The sequence below is a fragment of the Solanum tuberosum genome, unplaced genomic scaffold, assembly GCF_000226075.1.
Source record: "Solanum tuberosum cultivar DM 1-3 516 R44 unplaced genomic scaffold, SolTub_3.0 scf00266, whole genome shotgun sequence".
In the NCBI taxonomy this organism is placed as follows: Eukaryota; Viridiplantae; Streptophyta; class Magnoliopsida; order Solanales; family Solanaceae; genus Solanum; species Solanum tuberosum.
In genome coordinates, this window is record NW_006239201.1 from 625,858 (window position 1) to 646,114 (window position 20,257).

General features: G+C 33.9%; 3 protein-coding genes across 5 annotated transcripts; 1 reads left to right on the forward strand and 2 right to left on the reverse strand.

Moving 5' to 3' along the window:
* Positions 1-4,948: 4,948 nt before the first annotated feature.
* On the reverse strand, positions 4,949-19,740 carry LOC102592953 (mitochondrial import inner membrane translocase subunit TIM10-like). 2 transcript variants are annotated; one of them, XM_015314075.1, is made up of 5 exons: positions 19,714-19,740; positions 9,985-10,036; positions 9,750-9,802; positions 9,418-9,526; positions 4,949-5,321 (listed from the first exon to the last, which is right to left on the reverse strand). In XM_015314075.1, the coding sequence occupies exons 2-5, from the start codon at positions 10,027-10,029 to the stop codon at positions 5,271-5,273; spliced, it is 258 nt and encodes an 85-aa protein (XP_015169561.1). In that variant the 5' UTR covers positions 10,030-10,036; positions 19,714-19,740; the 3' UTR covers positions 4,949-5,270. The 2 variants fall into 2 exon arrangements, with proteins under 2 accessions (XP_015169561.1, XP_006358712.1); XM_006358650.2 differs by lacking the exon at positions 19,714-19,740 and adding an exon at positions 11,323-11,397.
* LOC102592618 (uncharacterized) lies at positions 12,819-16,028 on the forward strand. Its single transcript, XM_006358649.2, has 2 exons — positions 12,819-13,948; positions 15,231-16,028. Exons 1-2 carry the CDS (start codon positions 13,458-13,460, stop codon positions 15,451-15,453), a joined length of 714 nt encoding a protein of 237 aa, XP_006358711.1. The 5' UTR covers positions 12,819-13,457; the 3' UTR covers positions 15,454-16,028.
* Positions 16,196-19,788, reverse strand: LOC102592274 (exosome complex component MTR3). 2 transcript variants are annotated; one of them, XM_006358648.2, is made up of 2 exons: positions 19,714-19,788; positions 16,196-17,279 (listed from the first exon to the last, which is right to left on the reverse strand). In XM_006358648.2, the coding sequence occupies exon 2, from the start codon at positions 17,271-17,273 to the stop codon at positions 16,506-16,508; it is 768 nt and encodes a 255-aa protein (XP_006358710.1). In that variant the 5' UTR covers positions 17,274-17,279; positions 19,714-19,788; the 3' UTR covers positions 16,196-16,505. The 2 variants fall into 2 exon arrangements, with proteins under 2 accessions (XP_006358710.1, XP_015169560.1); XM_015314074.1 differs by lacking the exon at positions 19,714-19,788 and adding an exon at positions 19,160-19,300.
* Between the last annotated feature and the right edge of the window lie 469 nt (positions 19,789-20,257).

Here is a 20,257-nt window from a genome sequence, read left to right on the forward strand (position 1 = left end):
ATATATAGTCGGATTTTTTTTCAATACCAAACCAAGTCAAACCAAACCACTAGTCGGGTTTTTTTTCCGATTTGACTCGGTTTGCGGTTTGGTTCAGTTTTCGGTTCGATTTTGTACACCCCTAAGTACAAGCATCCACAATTTGTTTTTTGAATTGTTGAATAAATTATCATATCATTTTTGGAGCATGTTGTGATATTACCTTTTCCACATCCAAACGATTAACTCCATGAAATTTCAAAAGTTCAAGAGAAAGACCTTTGTAATCAGAATCTTCACTCTCATCATGACCACGAAATGGTAATCTGATTCTTAGGAGAAACCTTACCACATAGATTGAAGAATTTAAGCGAATTCGATAATCACTTTTTATTTTTTCACTTTGCTTGTGAAGAGAAGATTGAATCTATTGACGTTGATTCGCAAAATCAAGCATCCTATTCAAATAGTTGTTATGAATACTATTTACCTCACCAATATGCAATCGAATTCTTTCTGTACCATGATTCCAATTTCTAAAATCATCTTGTGTAAATGATTTACCCGCATTGCCACGACTTTAAAATTCATTCTTGAAGAGATAACAATACAAACAAAATATAGCATCATTATTTATGCTATATTTCAGCCAAGAAGAATTTGGAGCATTAAACCACTCAGGATCAAATTGGCGATTTCAAGTCCCAAATGTTGTTTTAGGATATACACGAAGTTTTGGTTGATAAGGCCCCATCAAAATATAATGTCTCCTCACAACATCTTGTATATTGAAATCATATTCAAAGATAGGTTTTCTTTCTTCGGGATCCCGTTTAAGAGATCCAACACCAATAATACAATCAACATTTGAAGGAGAATGTGTAATTGTCTCTCTTTTAGCTTCTAGAGCTATATGTGAACTAACAGATGGACCGCTACTAGAATGTGCTTGCTTAATCAAGAATTTATCCATTTAGATATTCAAGGATAAATGTTCCTACAAATTTAAATTACTATTCAACTTAGTCACAACTTTAACTTGCAAATTTAAATAAAATAAGAGTCACATACCTTTCACAATAAAAAATAAGGGAATTACACCATTGAAAATTCAAACAAAATAGAGGAGTCACAACCCTTGCAAATCTAAATAAAATAGAGGAATCACACCCCTTTCACATTTAAAAATAAGAAAATCACGCATTCATAATAAAAAAGAGGACTCACACCTCTTTTGCATTCGCAAACACATATTCATAATAAAGAAGACGAACCACATCCCTTTCACATTAAAAAAAAAGGGAATCACACCCTTTAAAATTAATAATAATAGTTAAAAAAACGCATTTCTTACAAGTTATATCCGCAAAATATGTAAGTTTGAGATAATCAATTCATTAGCTCTTGATGATTTCTTATTATAAGTAATGACAAAGATTTTTTTTAGGAAACCCTAAATTAAAATCATGTATTTTTTTATTTTTTTTGTTAGTTTGTTTATTAAAAAGAGAAATCATGAACTAAAAATAATTTTACCTTAAATCATGACAATGATGATTTCTTAAATTCTTAATGACTTGAAGCTTCTTTGTGTGGAAAATAAAAGGCAAAATTTAAAAAGAGAAAAAATATTGTTGGAACTTAGAAAATGCGTAGGAAGAAAACCTTTTGAGTCTTTAAGAATTTAGCTTCTTCTTTTTTTTGAAAAAGTGTTTTTAATTAGTAAATTTTTTTTTAAGCGAAATGGTGTTGGCAGGCTGGGATCAAACTAGAGACCTTAGTGTTGAAAACAACCCCTCAGACCAGTGAACCATCTACCCATTTTTAGAATGGTTCCTCCAACTAGTATTTAATATATCCTTTAGTGATTATACAAGTAATATATCGAGTTTAGTCGGATGACCACGGATTTTGGTGACCCAAATTTAATACATAAATTCACCCCTGCATCCACCTATTGGCTCCCAAATAGCTTTCTCATCCACCTTTGGGTCCAATTTTGACCACTTCTTTAACAGACTATCATTTAAAACTATTGAATAATTTTTTAAAATTATGTTTCACTCAACCATTGATTATAATTTAATAATTTAATATAGTTTATACACCCAGCCATTACTCGTGAGAAAGTTGAATAGACATTCTTTTTTCAATCAAAATTGTTGTATCTAAAGTATGTTTTCAAATCAACATTCTATTCTTAATCATGTATGAGATAAATGTTCAATTTGAGTCAAATAAGAAGAGGAAACATGATAGACCGTAATGCAAAAGGGATGAATACATATGCAATTACTTAAATATTCAAAAAAAATTATTTCGACACTTAAATTGAAATATTGACACCATGTTATTAAAATTATGATTTCACAAGAATTTTTTTTAGTATCTCACATGAATAGTATGTCTAGCATTTGAAAGTTTATTCTTAACAAAAGAGGATGATTGTCCAACATGTCCTAGTTAGCATCCTTGTTATCTATCCCATAGACTGCATCTTTGGTGTGGCGCTTCCATGACTCAGTCATTATCAATTGCTCACTACCTTATCACCAAAGGATGTAGTGCAGCGGATGGAGTTGTTCCTCCCTTAATTAGAGGTCTCGGGTTCGAGCCCTGGTATGGAAAAAATCTTGGTAGGGAGCGCTTCCTCCCGAATGGGGCCCTAGGCGGCGCAAATCCAGAATAGTCGGGCTCTAATGTGGATACCGAACACCGATTAGAAAATCAAAAAAGAATTGTCCAATAGCTTTCCCCATCTCGGTATCAGAGCTAGATGCAAGATAATATCTTAGATGATCACTCAACTTCGGATAGTTTACTTAAAAAGTCACTTAATTTTGTTTTATAACCCAAAAGTTACTATACTAATTAGGATGATTCACTTAAAAAGTTACTCAACTTTTATTTTATAGCCCAATATTCAAACTTAAAATGTTCACCTAGTACTCTCGCCACCGATGAGATTTAAGTTTCGAGCACTAAGCGTATCCAACAACAAAGAAGAAAAAAGATTGAATATTGGAGTTCCCGAGCATTTGGCAATCTAGTAGAAAGTCAAAGTTTCTCATAACCTGGTCTAAGAGGGTGTTTGGATAAACTTTTTTTAAGTGACTTAAAAGTCAAAAGCCAAAAATAGGTAGCTATCTACTTCTGACTTTCAACTTCTTCTTTTTTGTACTTTTTAAGCTTAAAGTTATGTCTTTGCCAAACATCTCTAAAAAATAAAAAAGTACTTATATTTCTTTTTTCATATTCTACATGTATGTCATTCGTTTCTTTTAGATCTCTTCTTAATAATATTAAGAGAAAAGACATAAAGTGACACCTGAAGTTATCTCAAATTTTTAAAAAGACACCTTAACTATGCGGGCGTCCTATTACCCTACAAAAGTATTTAATATCGTTGTAAAGAGACAATTTTGAACCACATTTTCTCCCTATGTTTGCATTCACGCAGATGATGCGCGTGGACGTGATTTTTTTCTTTCAAAAAACGAATTAAAAAGCGTCACGTGTCATTTCCTTTTCTATTATTTAATCTTTAAATACTTCATCTTCCCCAATTCTTTCAAAAAGATCCCATGGTTGAAGGTTTAAACTCAAAAAAAAAACATCTTCTTTCTTGAATGAAATCAGTCCAAAAAGATTAGAACTTTCTAACTTCTTGTTAATTTCTAGTCGTCAAGGTTTAATTTCTTTAAAAATTGAGAAATCAAGTTATCTTTTGTAATTAGATTTTGAGGAAAAATATTCTTATAATGTCAAATACAAATCTTGAATCATAATTGTAATGACGAGAATAATTTGATGTTATGTGTGATGTCATGCAAACATGAAGACTTGCTTTCAATGCAAATTTAATGGTCAAAGCAAAAAATTCTTATATTTTTTCTCATTTTTAAAAGCTTCTAGTATTTATTGAAATTTAGTTCCATAAGATGGTGAATCTGAAGAATTATTTCATTATGGAAAAGCGCCACAAATTAAATCCTACCAAAACCCCAACCCGCAGAACTTAAAGAAGTTCAACTCTTCACAACAATGACGGGAAAAATGGACGATTCCAAAAAGCGAAAGCTTGCTTCAACATCCAAAGGTGAATCAGCTCCCAAGAAACTGAAATCATCGATTCAAAAGGTTCTGAAGAAATCCATAAATTGAAAGAAGCGAGAGTGTCCTTTACCGGCAAAGATGTGCCAATATTTCAGTTTTGGGTCTGCACTTTATTGATATTTAAATTAATTCATTTAAAGGGTGTGTGCATCACTCTCCTATTAGAATTCTTGGGTTGGTGAGAAAATGGTCTCTTTACAACGATACTTAATACTTTTGTGGGGTAATAGGACACTTGCATAATTAAGGTGTCTTTTTGAAAATTTAGGATAACTTCAGTGGTGACTTTATGTATTTTCTCTAATATTAAATATATAGTTGTATCTATTGTTAATTTCCATCCCTTTATATTATTTTACTTCAATTTATGTATAGTTGTTCGGTCCCCCCCAAAGGACTAAATATTTTTTTTCACATACAAGTTTACCACTTAATCATAGTTAAGAAGTTATATATATTGTTCCTTTAATTTTCAGTTATTAAGATTAAGTTTAGTATGGTATAAATACCCAACATGAGTAAGGTTTTACCATTATTATTTGTATTAAGGGATGACCTGATAGAATAACATTTCTCATTAACATCATAAAAACAGGGCTTACAACAAAGCTCAATGTAATTTCATAATTTAGATAGAAACTTTGCATACATAATCCTCTCTAGACCCTCTTAGGATTACATTGAGTATGTCGTCGTTGTAGATAGAAAGTTTTCATAACTATGACAAATGTGGAAGGAGGAAATCAGAAGGATCATATGACAATGCTTGCAAATTTTTATTTTTATTTTAACTTGAGACAAAGCTTGCAAATTTACTTGCATATAAAGGCAAAAAGTAATGAAATGTGTTCCAAAAAGAGGCAAAATCCATCTGTTATTCTATATCAACCAAGAAATGATACACTACCAAAAAATTTAAAAGAAAAATCAAAGTTTTACACAACTCCCTTCTTCACCAGGCCAAACCGTCTAGTGGTATCAACGGGAAGTTTTACACAAGTTTCGATATAATTCTCATAGTACTCCTTCCCCCTTAACCCGACCGTCTAATGCAATAGAATTTCAAAAATGGGAAACAGAATGTTGATTCTCATATAATGCAAGAGGTCTGACTAGCAGAAAATATGATATACTGTTGTTCTTTGAACAAAAATTATATGATCAGGTGTAGAATTTCACATGGGTCGTCCTCCATTAGAGAGCATCTGACCAATGATGTTTGTCACCTGAAAAGAAAGTAAAAAAGTGACTCGAACCGTTGATAACTATAGGTGTACCAAAGCTATCTACATTTTCAGTATAAAATTACCACAAGACATCTGAAACATAGTTGGAAGGACTAAACCAGTATGATAGTTCAAAGAAAGAAACTGATAACAAGGTATACTGCAGTTGTATTCTAACTCACGAGCCCTGTTAATGTAGCAAAATGTTTGAGAAGCAAGCAAGTGTGCAGGCGTGGCAAATGGACGGGTTGAGACTTGAGTCAAATTGGGCAAGTTGAAAACAGGTTGAGAGAAAAATACTATGAAGTATATATACATATAATCTTCACAGCTTAAGCGAAAGAAAACCAAAAATTCATAGTAGCAACACTAATAAGATCGTTTGACAATTACTCCACGCCCAATTACACAACATTATTCAAGCAGCAACAAGTACCAGGAGTTTCTGTCTATATTAAACGTAGTGATACTGAATATTAGTCACGTAGCAAGCTAATAAATAGTCACATGGCAATTTTTCGATAATACTAATAGGCAATGTAATAAGGCTTAATGTTATTCTATTATAGGTTACAATTCATTGATGAAGTAAGAAAATAACATTGTTCGTGTAACTAACTTAGAACCTTCTATGAAAAGTGAGTCATTTTGAGATGTTAAGAATTCTTCTTTTAAATAAGCAAATTTGTGGAAATTTTTAAGAAGAAACTAGAAAATTCTATAATAAAAAGAAACTTTTGTGATGATTGACAAAGGATAAATAAGAAAGCCGTATGAAAAGGGATGGAGGAACTAATGGATAATTGGAAGGAATAAAGAGAAGAGATTGGGGGAAAAGGCCAAAAAAATGAAACGCATAAATTAAACAATAAATGGGGTAAGGTGCCAATAAATTTCGGGAAATTACCAGATCAGAAGAGATAAAAGGGAAGGTGTGTGAGTAGTTTTAAAAGCGCAGGTCAAACCAACTTTCAAGTATTTTGGTTTATTTTAGTGTTTGACAACCACCAAAAGCGTTTTTAAGCCAAATGCCACAAGTTGGATGGCCCAAACTTATTGTAAAGCTCTTTGAGTTTGATCAAATAGTTTATATTCATTTATAATCCCCAAAATACTATTCACAACACCAATACCCTGATTCCCCCTCCTTTTTCCCTGCAATATTTAAAAAGAAATTGCTACTTGCTTCTATTATTCTTGAGATACTACTTGCTTCTATTATTCTTTGCGTTGAACTTCCAATTTTAACCTTATATTGTAACAAAAGTTTCTTTGGAATCTACATTTTTTATGGGTTACTTTGGACTGCCCAAATCAGTCCATCAACAAAATACATTTTCCCCTTGGCGGGTAGACTTTTGGGTCAATTGTGAAACCCAAAGAGACTTCAAAACTCATGAAAAACCATCCTCAAACCCTTCTATCAGCACAAGCATCATCATCAGTCATCACAATTCAAGAGTGGCAAAATTGACCCAATAATATATAACCCACCCAACCTGCCTAAGATTTAATCATGAACCAAATGTATTTTATTGGTGGACTACTTTGGGCTATGCTCAGGTAACCCATCAAAGACATTATCCAAAATTAACTTGTGGAAATGTCCAACACTAACCCGTGTGAATTCCCCAACCTCACTTGTGAGCTAGCCATTAGTAGGTAATAGTCCCCCACACACATGCCTAATCTGATAGTGTCTATTCCTAATCTACACACTACTCTCCCAAGACCTCTTGTGGAATTACACTGGTATGATGTTGTTGTTTACATGTATATACTTTATCAAAGCTCAGTTGCCAATTCAAATAGTTCCAAAAGTTGAATTCTGATTTATTTATTTTCTACTTTTTGTTCTCTATTATTTTCAAGTGCTTTACAAATATGAAAAATTGCTTGCAGTTGTCTTTCTTGGAGGATCAGTGTGCCCCACATATTATTCATGAAAGTGACTTTATCAAAGATTGTCTTTTGATCCTATCAAACCACATCCTACCAAAATACTATCAAATATTTGTGATAGTGTTTGATACTATCAAACCACATCCCAAATATTTTTTTGGGATGAGCTAAGATTAAGAGCCTGTTTGGATTGGTTTTTGGCTTATTTTTATCATTTTAGCTTTAAATTAAGTGCTTATAAGCATTTTTTTAGTTTATCCAAACACTTAGAAATTACTTAAGAGCTCGTTTGGATTGACTTATTTTAAGTGTTTTTAAGCTAAAACAGCTTTAAACACTTTCGGATACCTTAAAAAGTGCTTATATGCACTTAGTTTTAAGCTAAAATGGTAAAAATAAGTCAAAAGACACAAGTAAGAATGGCTTTTGACTTATAAGAGTCTAAAGCCAATCCAAACAAGCTCTAAAAGCTACTTTGGCTTAAAAAAAACTTAAAATAAGTCAATCCAAACATGCTCTAATATATGCTAAGGCATGTAGGTCCTTAGAAATGTTGATTGAACTTTTTGCGATTCACTAAAAGACTCTACAATAGACAAAATTATCATTTATTATTTTCTTCAAATAATTATCATTTAATTATTATTTTAATATTTAGAACTAAGAAATTAATTAAAGTTATAACTATTAAATCTTTACTTATTTGTAGGATGTAAAAACTCATAATATTTAGGACTTTTAATATAGTTCAAATAAGAAATAATTTGAGAAACAAAATTTTAGTCAATTTTAAAGTACTAAATATTTGGAGTTCTTACCTCTGACAAATAAGTAAAAATTTAATACTCCCTCCATCCCATTTTATGTGGCACCCTTTCCTTTTTAGTCCATCCCAAAAAAATATCACCGAAATAATTTAACTTTAAAATTCCCTTTTTACCCTTAATGAAATGATTTATAACCACACAAATATTTGAGGATTGTTTTAGACCACAAGTAACACTGTGTCAAGTCAAATGGTGCCACATAAAATGAGACAGAGGGAGTAGTTATAACTTCAATTAATTCCCAAGTCTTAAATATTAGGATAATAATTAAATAACAATTACTTGAGAAAATAGTAAATAATAATTTTGTCTATTGTAAAGTCTTTTAATAAATGACAAAAAGTTCAATAAGGCCTTAATGTTTTTCATATAGTATAGATTATGGATACGGTCGGCGTGTAGTGAATCTGCACTTATTAGTATATTTAGTGACAAAACTTAATATTTGTTGTTCCATTCAATTTTTATTTTCTTATTTGATAGTGTGATCAAGTTGTACGCGTTGGGTTATGACTCATTGTTAAGACCCAAATTAACTTGGGCATGTTGATCATGAAATACTTATTGATTTAGCCCTTTCGACCGCCTTAATTAACCTAACCACCCATTTTCCACTCCAGTTTTAATTACCTAGGTCCTAACTCTACTACGCTATTCAATTGCCTACTTTTTAAATTAAACTATTCAATTGCCTACTTTTTAAATTTCTTCTACCATCACCTAAAAACAAAAGAAAAAGGGAAATCTTTTGTCCACAAACTAGGGTCCAAATATTTTTACTATATTACTCTCTAGGTTTTAATCAGCTTTTATGGACTAAACTGAATCTGCTAAATATCTATCTTACACTGGCATGAGTATTACAATCCCCCTCAAACTTTATAAAATGGATTTTTTCATAAATCTGTTGTATATTAACTAAAGTACTCTTTGCAACTTTATATTATTATTATGACCTGATATGAGCTTAGATGAAGAAATGAGAATTCATATAGCCGACCCAAACCTTTGGTGACCGCATCTAGTGACCTTTACTGAATGATATTTTAGCTTGGGGGCTAGGGTAGAGCCGTAAAGGTCACTAATATTTTTTTGCTTTAGTCCACAATGACCTAACAGCCCGGAAAAAGAAACTGGAAGTATATGAACTGTTATCTAAACCTAGAAATTGATAGAGGTCCAGCAGAAGTGCATGACACAAAAAATTTAAGGAAGAAGAAGATCATAGCTTCGGGCAGCTTTTGAGTGCAAAGGCAACTGTAATTTCAAAATTACTGAATTAAAATTCATTTAACTGCAAACAGAACACTTATCCTCCCACCAAAAGGAAACAAAATATTATTGAAATGAAATTACGAATGATTTACCTGCTGATATTTCGAGACACAACGATCAATGCAGGTATTTTCACCCATATATAGCTCACCCTCCTTGTACTTTTTCTCGACACACTTGTTGAAGCACGTATGGGTGAGTCTAGATCACAACAAGAAACAAATTCAGAAATCTTGTACATATGTCTTCGATGGAAGGAACTATGCAACAATACTGGGGCTGAATTAGAAGGAAAACTGAATTGTATGGATAATTACCAAGTCTTAAAATTTTATTTACGAGCTCCAAGAAGATTTCTTTGGTGCTGTTAGGTTACTACTAAAGAGACTTGTGACTGAAACAGTCATGATTTGGAACACCTTACTTGTTAAAAAATTCAACCCTGTACTCCATCTCCTTCTCAGCCATGCCAAAAATCTGCATACATAAGGCAAAAGGGAGAGGGAGTGTAAGAACACTTATAAATTTTTAGCTTGAAAAGTCCCGCATTCAACTTAGAAGGTGGAACTACTAACAAATGTGTGATAACCACACAGAAAGAATTATTCCTTACAGATAAACATAGACAAAATGATAAACACATCACAAAAGTAAAGAACCTGCTCCGCGTCCACTTCTCTTGGTAAGTTATTAGCAGCCATCATTACAGAGCTGTAAGACAAAAAACAGCATTCGGATCAAATAGTGTAGTTACAGGTCTGATCTCAATGAAAGAAAAGGGCAAATATGCTAAAGGAAATTTGTTTATTTTTGATAACCAAGAAATCCCGAGGGCCAGTGATGCGCGATTCCAACTCAGTGGATACTGGGCCCTCCTCTCTATATCCACTTAAATACCAGGCTTCTCTGTAGCAAGATTCGAACATGTGCCTAACCCACAAATTACAAACTATGGTCTTACCACTAGACCAAAGCCCTTAGCACAAACATGATAAAAGAACTTTATCCTAACAAAACCGACAAATGTGAGGATGATGTTCAATCATAATACCCCTTATGTACCAATTGCTACCACACCACTGCCTTCAACTCAATGTTGTTTGCATGTGTGTACAAAAGTCAAAGTACAAGTCTTCTAAATGCAAAGAAAAACATACAGAAAATATGCTAAGGAAACATTAGCCTAAGGATGATGCCCAATCATCATACCCTTATGCCCTGAGCAGCGAATCTGCTATATAAGTAGCAAGTTTAAGTGCCCACACTACCTTGAACTTCATGTGTAATACACATGCATTTTTCCCGACAAACTACCCTTGCATACCTCATCTATAAGCATTTCTATTTGACCATATATATACAGTAAGGACAATGTCAAGTCATCATGACCTTCTATCCTGGTGAAAGAACAGGGGCAGAACCAAATATTCTTTTCTTTTTTATATAACCGTAGTAAGGACAACACCAAGTCATCATGACCTTCTATCTTGGGGAAAGAACCAAATATTCTTTTTTTTATAACCGTAGTGTTCAAGCCAACTTGGATGCACCTCAACTAATTCCACGAGATACCTACCACCTACCACCTACCACCTCCCACCAACAACCCGTCCAACGGAGCCAACTATTCTAATAAGGGGATTCAAGAAAATCCAAACTTCCATAATGAGTGAGTACAATTAGCTACACCAAATGGGATTCAACAATTTATACATATACACAAAATTTTAGTTTTTTAAGCTAATTATTATACCAAATAACTTTCCAACAAAGGGGACAACACTTACCACCCCCATCACTACAAATTCAATCTACTGAATTTGTAGCTAGTGCATATGCATCCAAATTAATGCTAAGTGGAACCTACTACTACACAAAACATTGCATATGGTGATATTTTACAAATTTAAAAATTCTAAATTTGCAGAATTACGAATGTATATGTTCATGTTGAAACAAGCATGAATCAAAAAATAAAAAAAAGTGACGAAATTTACCGATAAATTATCTTCTGCTCTTTTTCGTATTTCAGAGAGGGGGAGAAGGAAGGATGTTTGGTATATTAGGGTTTAACTAGGGTTTTTCTTAGGGGGAGTTTGGAGGGTACAAATTGACCTGACCCGACCCGAATGATATTTGTACTTGACCCGTTTACGTTTTTTCCCAATAATTAAGGAGAAATTGCTGAGAAAAATATTGAAACATTGGGTTTGTTTATTAGGGGGAAATGTTTTTCATGAAAAATAAGTAAGTTTTTTATTTTATTTTTATTGTGTTCATATGTAGATATGATATATTATTTAAAATTATTTATATATAATTTAGATAAATATTGTGATATAAATTATATCAATACAAAAAATGCTTAAAGTGATAGAAGTGCTTGTAGTAATTTAATTATTTATACGAGTTTAATAATTATCTAAATCACATTTATTTTGATTGAAAATAAAAGTATTCACTAATAACTTTAACAAAATAAAAAAAGCTACCAAATGAAGTGAAATACATAACTAAAATTAATAGCTTGTTAGGCCAATTTTTAGAAAGCCAAAATTATTTTTTTTATTTTATAGTTTAAAGAGTTGAAGATGTTTGCCTAATAGCTTGTTTAATCTATTAGTGAAGACTCAAACACTTGTAATATCTTCGCTCTTTGAATGACAAATAGATGTTTATCAGATTCATAATGCGCTTGTTACTATCTTATTAAGAATCTTATTGAAAAAATCAATTGAAACTTCAAATCTCTATGCTCGTTTAAAATTTTTCAATTATTTATGGTTTTAGGTTGGAAACCCTTCTTAAGGTGACCTTTATTCTTTGCCTAACCTTGATCGACTTCAAGTTAGGTCTCCCATGTCTAGATTATTTTTTCATGAGTTCGGTATTAATCATATTTTCTCTATCTCAATTTATATAATTTATTTTTTTAATTAAAAATTATAAAATTTAAATTGTGATTTCACTTCTATAATTATAAGTATATAAATGCATTTTTCTTTTAGAAAAAAGCTAGCAAGAAAATGCCACATAAACCGAAATAAAAAAGGCACCAATAGTATGACAAAATATATATAAAAAAATAAAATCACATAAACTGAAATAAAAGAAGTACCAATAGTTTGACAGAATGTATCTTAGTTATCCAATTTTCAACAACCAAAATCAAGAAAAATATCATTCTCTTTGCCCTAGTTTATATGACTCACCTTTTTTTAACCAGTCTAAAAAACACATTTCTATATTTAGTATCAATTTAACTTCAAAATATTAATTTTACCCTTAGTGGAATGAATTATACTCGCACAAATATTTGTAACTTATTTTAGACCATAAGTTTCAAAAGTTTACTTTCTTTCTTAAACTACATGTCAAGTCAAAACTACATCACATAAATTTGGACGGACGGAGTATATCGAAACAATTATTTCATCCAAACATGTACTTAAGTTTGAGAAGACACTTTTGGCTATTCTTTTCACTAAGAAGATGAAAATGGGGTCCTCTCCCTTGTCATTGTGTCCCTTGTGCTCCACAAGAAAAAAAAGAAACTCTACTCCACTGTCATTGCAAGTCACAATTACTCTCTACTTTTAGAAAAAAGCAAAGATAACAAACAAAGACAAGAATTACTCCAACATACTCAAAACACAACCTTTCCACCATTTCAGCCATGCTTCTCATCATCAACTTTTTACCAACTCCTTTAAAATCCTTCAATTTTTTCCCTCTTTTCCTCAGCCTCTGATCTGATAATCAGCTTCTCTTTTTCCCTCAATTTATGAGCTAAGAAGCAGTTACTTGAAGCCATTTCCTTTAAGCTCAAAAGAGTTTCTTGAAATGCTTCAAAAGTTCCATCTTTTTCTCATTTTGTGCTGAAAGACAATTTATTTTTGATAAGGGGTTCTGAAAAAGTGTCAAACTTTTAACGCAGAACCTCAAGAATGCTACAATTTGTCCCTGTTTACTCAATCTGTGAACTGAAAGACAGTTTTTTGGGTAATGGGTACTGGAAAGTTTCAATTTTTAACACTTCTCATCTTGAATTTAGATGATTTTTCTTAAATTCTTCAACTGCTTCATCTTTTTTCTCAATCTGTGAACTGAAAGACAGTTTTTTGGTTGAAAAATGCCTAATCTTGGAGCTAATAAAGCTGACACAGAGGGAAATGGTGGTTCCGGCCGTCATCGCCGCCGCGGGAGGCCATCCATGGCGGCGAGCAGTGAGACAACCACAACTGATGGGAGTTTCCACTTCACTGATTCTGATTCTGACCAATCTTGGCACTCACCTTTAGGCTCTATGGATGATGTTTCAGTATATTGTGATCAGCAGCCACTGAGGAGGGACAACAAGCAAAGAGGGTATAATTCTTTGTCAGATGATGAGATTGATTTGGAGTGTGGTGAATTGGAGATGAAGTTGCATAATAAAGAAGAGAAGGACTGTAGGATTTGTCATTTGAGTTTGTTAAGAAGTGGAGGGATTAGTAGTGGTGGAGATCAAGTGCAAGAGGCTTCAGGAGGGATGGCTATTGAATTGGGATGTTCTTGCAAAGGTGACTTGGGTGCTGCTCACAAACAATGTGCTGAGACTTGGTTCAAAACCAAGGGAAACACGTGAGTACGATCCCCCTATTTCATCAATTATAATCGTGGAGTCCGAATCAACTTGTTGTATTTACTTTTCAAATTTGCTTTAAAATGTCTTACTTGAGCCGAGCATCTATAGGAAACAATCTATGTACCTTTAGGGATAAGGTCTGCGTACACATCACCCTCCCCAGACCCGTGGGATTACATTGCGTTTGTTGTTGTTGGTGTCTGATTAACTTGCGTGCACCTAGCTAATTTTAATTCACGAGGTACCTGCTACCTCCCTCCAGCACAAGTTGCAGGTGACTCTATTGTTGGAAGAATACAGTTTTTGCCACCATTGGGACTGAATTTGAGATCTCAGCATTCTCAGGCCACTTCATTGATGTTGTGTTTGTTAAGTAGTTATTTCGATTTGCTGGAGATTTGTGTGCAAAGGCGGTAAATACTTACCCGCACCTAGTGCTTACAATAAAGCATCTTAAATTTACTATGGTTATTGGTTTATGATTTAATAAGGTGAGAGTATATGTTAATTAACCATGATTAAGTGCTAAAAGTTTACATGCAAACACATCATGCATCTATTGGTTTGGAGTAAATACTGCGGTGCGGGTAAGTTTTTACATGCAGAGGTGAATATAGAATTTAAATTTGATGGTTTCAAACTTTAGGTTATCACCTGAAAACCCAATGCACTTTTGCTATTATAGGCTTTTCATGTATATATATAACATAACAGATGCTAGTTTTAGCTGAACTTGTAAATTACACATGATGCATTTGCTTCTGCTTGTATGTAAGTGTACGATTCACCTGAATAGAGTGCAATGAATATAAAGGATTTATAGAGCCCACCCCGATTAGTTAGGCTTATTTGATTGAGTGGTTAATCATCTATCACACTTGCATGATAGGGGTAATTTTTATGTTTAAGCAATTCTTATAATCTGCTCGTGATCTGTTTCCCATAATATCTGTTCGTTTGATGAATATGAGGTATTCTGGGCCACCTTGGTGTTACTGGAATTGCCATGGCACCATTTTCTTGATACCCTTTTCATATTACATCCTCTCCGTTACTTTTTACCTCTTTCAGTTGTCCCTCCGACAATGGTACATCCACAGAAATCTCCAATGACATTGTAATTTATGAACCTGAAGTTGTTAGGTGTTCGGTGGTGTGGTTTGTTCCTGTTCTGGTTAAGTTTATGGAGTGATCATTTAATTATTTTTTTTGTGTGTGTGCATTAATTCCTCAATATGTGCCTTCAATTATGCTAATTCACTGTATTCTATGATTCAGAATTTGTGAAATCTGTGGTACCAATGCACTGAACATTGCTGGAGAGCAGACAAATGAAGCCAATAATGCTTCAGTAGCCCCTCTTGCAGCATCCGCAGCACCTGTAGCCCTTTCTGAAACCCGAGGCTTTTGGCATGGGCGCCGTGTCATGAATTTTCTACTTGCATCCATGGTTTTTGCCTTTGTCATCTCATGGCTTTTTCACTTCAATATATTGCCTTAGATGCTTCTGAAGATCGTCCTGGCAACGTGGTTTGTATTGTGAGGATTCAACGAACTTAACTAGCTAGTACACCGGTTGTCAATCTACTGCAACTCTCCTCCTCTATCTGGGCTTAGGACTTGCATAAATGTTTTCTTAACTCACAACATTAACAGCTCCAATCCCCAGAAATTTCTACTATTGAGCTACATCTAGGCAGCTAACGGGTTTATGAAAAGTGATCTGGTATATGGTATAGGCCATGCTGTAAACGTGTCCATGATTAGTAGGGTGTCAGCCATTAACTTCTCGATCCTGTTTGTGATGATGATTGTTGACTAGAATAGAAGATAGTTTTGTTCATCAAACAGCTTGATGAATTTTAAAGTTCTTCCCATTTAGTGTACATATGTAAGTATGTATAGAAGTATGTCGATGAAGCAGTAACATTCTGTTGTATACCATCCTTGAAAACTCTGTACAAATCTCTCATGGCTGTTGCAATTGTGTTAGCATCTAAATGTTTTCTTTGATAACAGTGTGTTCTTAAGCTCATCTCGACTATTCCACTGAGTATATGTTACTTCCCATCATCATACGTATCGGGCAATTATGCTACTATCTATGGCTGTTGCAATCAACTGTGTTAACTACTGAATTTTCAATATGACACTGCTTCTTATATGTTTAGCTCATATCCCTTTGTATGTTTTTTCATTACCAAAGTAGTAAGCTATGTGGAGATCTGGTGCTTCAAATAGAATGAATGAACAACTTCTTGTATAATAACTGGAATTTAAATGTTCAAAAAAGGTTACTTGTTTTGGTTCACATAAGTTTTAATCCAAACATTTGCATGTTTCATGTCACACAACTTGCAAGTTTCACAATCAAGCACATATATACTACAAGCAGATCACAACTTGATTGGGCTGGCTGTTGCAGCTAGTGATGGGTAGATCATGCCAACTTTTTTTCTACAAGGATGTATGACACCTAAAGAACTTCCACTTTTTGAGATGACAAAAACAAGCGTAGAGACTTAATTACGCTAAGGCACAAAGTAGAATGCTCTATTCTTTTAAATCAGTGACAACATCTTTTAAACACGATCTCATAACCTCTCCCAGTTTGGAGCAAGCACCAAGACATAGCTCCATTGCCTCGTTAATCTTTGGTGTTGACCATCCTCCAGATACAATCAGTTGAGTGACCTCATTACGCGAAGGCATACAAGTTATCATTAAGCTTCCATCTTGGTAGCTTTCTTCCTCGGAAATGGGATCAATGACAAAGTTCTTTCCAATACAAGATACAGAAACTGAGGCAACCAAGTCATATAGCAAAATTCCTGCATCTGCTAAAGCTAGACTAGCACATGATATGACCACGGGGAGATCACTTCCACCAGATTCCAATACCAAAGCAAAAACATCCACACAAGTTTTTGGGAAGGAATCCAGAATTATAACACCCTCTAAAGCTTTGTGTAACATTGAAGAAAGTTCCTTGTTGTCGGATCCCTGCCCACGATTAGGGGAGGCAAAACTTGTGTAACTAACATTACAATTCAAGCGTCCTGTATCACTGTACATCATTGCCTTTTTACTTTCCCTTGGCCCAAACACAGATACGATTACCTTGGTGTTTCCAAACTCTGCATATGCTGATCCTGCAGCTGTACTCACAGCACCAGTCCTCAGATAAGCAGGACGGCACTGATAGAAGCCACGATTATCAGGACGAACCCAATCAGCATCAGCAATGGGGATTCTCTTCTTCTTGCGCGTTGCTGGAGACGGTGAATATGTCGTTGGCGTTGACCCTGATTTTCCAGCCATCAGCTTCTGAAAAGAAAAAATTCCCCGGTAGGTGAGTCCAAGAGATGTCTTCATTTAATGATAATACAGAAAAAACAGTAGAACACCACGGATTTTAGTCATTGTAACACATCATTAAATATAATTAAAACTCTCCACTAAAATTGAGCTATATCAAATTGGAAGTATTATGATGGTATTACAGACTCCAAAGGCTCTTTAAACCCAATAGGCCAAAACCAACAAGACAGCTGACCTAGCCAAAAAATCTGGCCTATATTACAGTAAAGTGTAAGTTGACTTCAAACCGATTCAAATCAGACTCTCAATAATTTCAGGCAAGGTGTAGTACAGTTTGATAAAACATAAGCTTATTGAAAGCTTTTAAAAAGTATGAACCTTCAAAATAAACTATAGTAAAATGTAATAACATAACTGGAGAAAGTAATATAGGTATCACTCGACTCTATATAGGCAAAAGCAAACTCACTAACTAGATCATTTTGAACTTGTCTTCCAATTTTGACAAAAACAATGGAGGGGAAGAGCTGGTTAATGTTTGTTCTCTCCTAAAGTCAGGTATATTTTTGCCTATATTTGTAAAAAAGTTCACATTGTGCAATACACATAATCAACAACAACAACATACCCAGTGAAATCCCACAAGTGAGGTCTGGGGAGGGTAGAATGTAGGCAGACCTTACCACTACCTCATTGAGATAGAGAGGCAATACACATAATCAATGAGCACATATCACAATGCTAAGGGGGGATTAGATTGTTAAAATGATAAAATCTCTTGGTACGTGTTACTACCAACATGCAAAAAGATGTTTGTAAATAAGAAATCAATCAATCATTAACTCCTCAATCCCAAACAATATGTTCGCAATTTACAAAGTGAAATACTTCAAACACATATGTTTAGAAGTAAAATTTAAGCACTTTGACATTCCAAAACTGCAAACACAAAAGATAAAATAGGAAAAATGCAAAAAACATATTACTGACAGGATGCAACATTCACCATATATTCCTACCTGTTCACCATACCTCCAGTTACCCTATCGTATGAGAGTTCTATCTTAATTTTTGTTCCTTTATGGCAGAAATATCCGGACACATCTTGCTAGTATCTCGACTAACCCGCTGGATACGTGCAACTAGCATAGGTACCACATAATCCTACCAACCAAGGCTAGTCTGATGAGAAGGATTCACCCCCTTTTTGGAAGAGGGATAAATTCACCAAATGTCACATTTATTGGACAATGCATACATATAGAAATAGGAGGAGGGGGTGTAAGATAACCCAGAAAAGTTCAGCTTGAAAAGTTTCAGATTCAACGTCTCACATAGAATGCAAATATCTAGAAACTTGGAAGGCAAGAATTACTAACAAATGAGTGATGACCATACATACAGAAAGAACTATTCCTTACAGATAATCAATGACTAAAATGATAAGCACATCACAAAAGTAAACAACATTCTCCTTGTCAATTTATGCTGGTAGGTTATTAGCAGCCATCTCTATGGATCTATGAGACAAAAAACAACACTTGGATCAAAAAGTCTAGTTACAGGTCTGATCTCAATGCAAAATAAACAGAAAATACTTTGTTTTTTTTTTAAACCGAGAAATGTCTGAGGGCTAGTGATATTTAGTTTAAAACTCGAGGGATAATGGGCTCACCCCTCTGCCCTTCTCCACTTAAATACAAGGCTTTCTTCAGCAAGGTTCAAACGCGTGACATACACCTAACCCACATTTCACAAGCTACAGTCTTACCACTAGGCAGACCTGGGGGAGGGAAAATATGCTAAAAGAACTTTATCCTAGTAAAGCAGAGAAATGTGAGGATGATGTTAAAATCTGTGCAACGAATCTACTCTATTGTGTGTACCAATAGCTACTGCACCCACTGCCTTCCGGGCTTCAACTCAATGCTGTTTGAGTGTGTTTGTACAGAAGGATGACTTCCAATCGTCATACCATTATGCCCTTGGCAGTGAATCTGCTACATGAGTAGCAAGTTTAAATGCACACACTGCCTTGAACTCCATGTGTCTAAGCATACATTTAACAATGGCTGAGCCAAGAAAATTCTATTAGGAGGATTCAAAAAAATTCAAACTTCCATAATGAGCAAATACACACAACTACACCAATGGGATTCAACAATCAATATAAACAACAACAACATACCCAGTGTAATCCCACAAGATTCAACAATTAATACAACATATAATCTCACAAAATAGAATATGGGGTTACAATATACACTGACCTGAATCAAGGGAAAGATTCAACAATTAGTATATTCACATAAAAAATTAGTCTTTATGCTAACTATACCAAGTAACTTTCCAACAAAAAGGATTCAATTGAACCCTCTTCACAAACATAATTACATTCATATTGAAACAAGCATGATAAAAAACAAGTGAAGAAATTTACCGATAAAATTATCTTTCTGCTCTTTTTTCGTATTTCAAAGAGAGGGGGAGAAGAAATGATGTTTGGCTTATTAGGGTTTAGTTAGGGTTTTTCTTCCAAGTGAAAAGGGAAGTTTGGATGGTACAACCCGACCGACAAGACCCGACCCGAACGTTATGGTTCTTGGGACAAAAAGATGGTACTTGTTTTTTTCTCAATATTTTGGAAAAACTACATAATATAGCAAACATCAATATATATTTAAGGTAAATGACTATAGCTCATTCTTTTTATGTTTTATGGATATAACTAAATGTTAAATAGCAAAGTTAGTATTAGACTCATAATCTGTTTTTTTTTTAAATAAATAAATTATATATGGATATAAATATTCATTAAAAAGCAAAGATAATTTTACATGCCTAATTAATACCAGTCAAACATGCTTTACGGTGCTTTACTCCCCATGTTTACCCTCTTTGCTATTTTCTCTTTCAATATCACCAAATCACCATTTTTTTCTCCAATTTCCTTCCAATTCACAATTCTTTACTTGATTTTCATG

What these genes read in the sequence shown, in the direction of transcription:
- LOC102592953 (XM_015314075.1), bottom strand. Translation starts at nt 10,029, where the DNA reads ATGATGGCTGCTAATAACTTACCAAGAGAAGTGGACGCGGAGCAG. An exon ending in AGGGTTGAATTTTTTAACAA is followed by an intron (nt 9,527 to 9,749) that starts GTAAGGTGTTCC and finishes GTTGTGATCTAG; the next exon opens with ACTCACCCATACGTGCTTCA. An exon ending in GTGTCTCGAAATATCAGCAG is followed by an intron (nt 5,322 to 9,417) that starts GTAAATCATTCG and finishes CTTTCTTTTCAG; the next exon opens with GTGACAAACATCATTGGTCA.
- LOC102592618 (XM_006358649.2), top strand. Translation starts at nt 13,458, where the DNA reads ATGCCTAATCTTGGAGCTAATAAAGCTGACACAGAGGGAAATGGTGGT. An exon ending in TTCAAAACCAAGGGAAACAC is followed by an intron (nt 13,949 to 15,230) that starts GTGAGTACGATC and finishes TCTATGATTCAG; the next exon opens with AATTTGTGAAATCTGTGGTA.
- LOC102592274 (XM_006358648.2), bottom strand. Translation starts at nt 17,273, where the DNA reads ATGGCTGGAAAATCAGGGTCAACGCCAACGACATATTCACCGTCTCCA.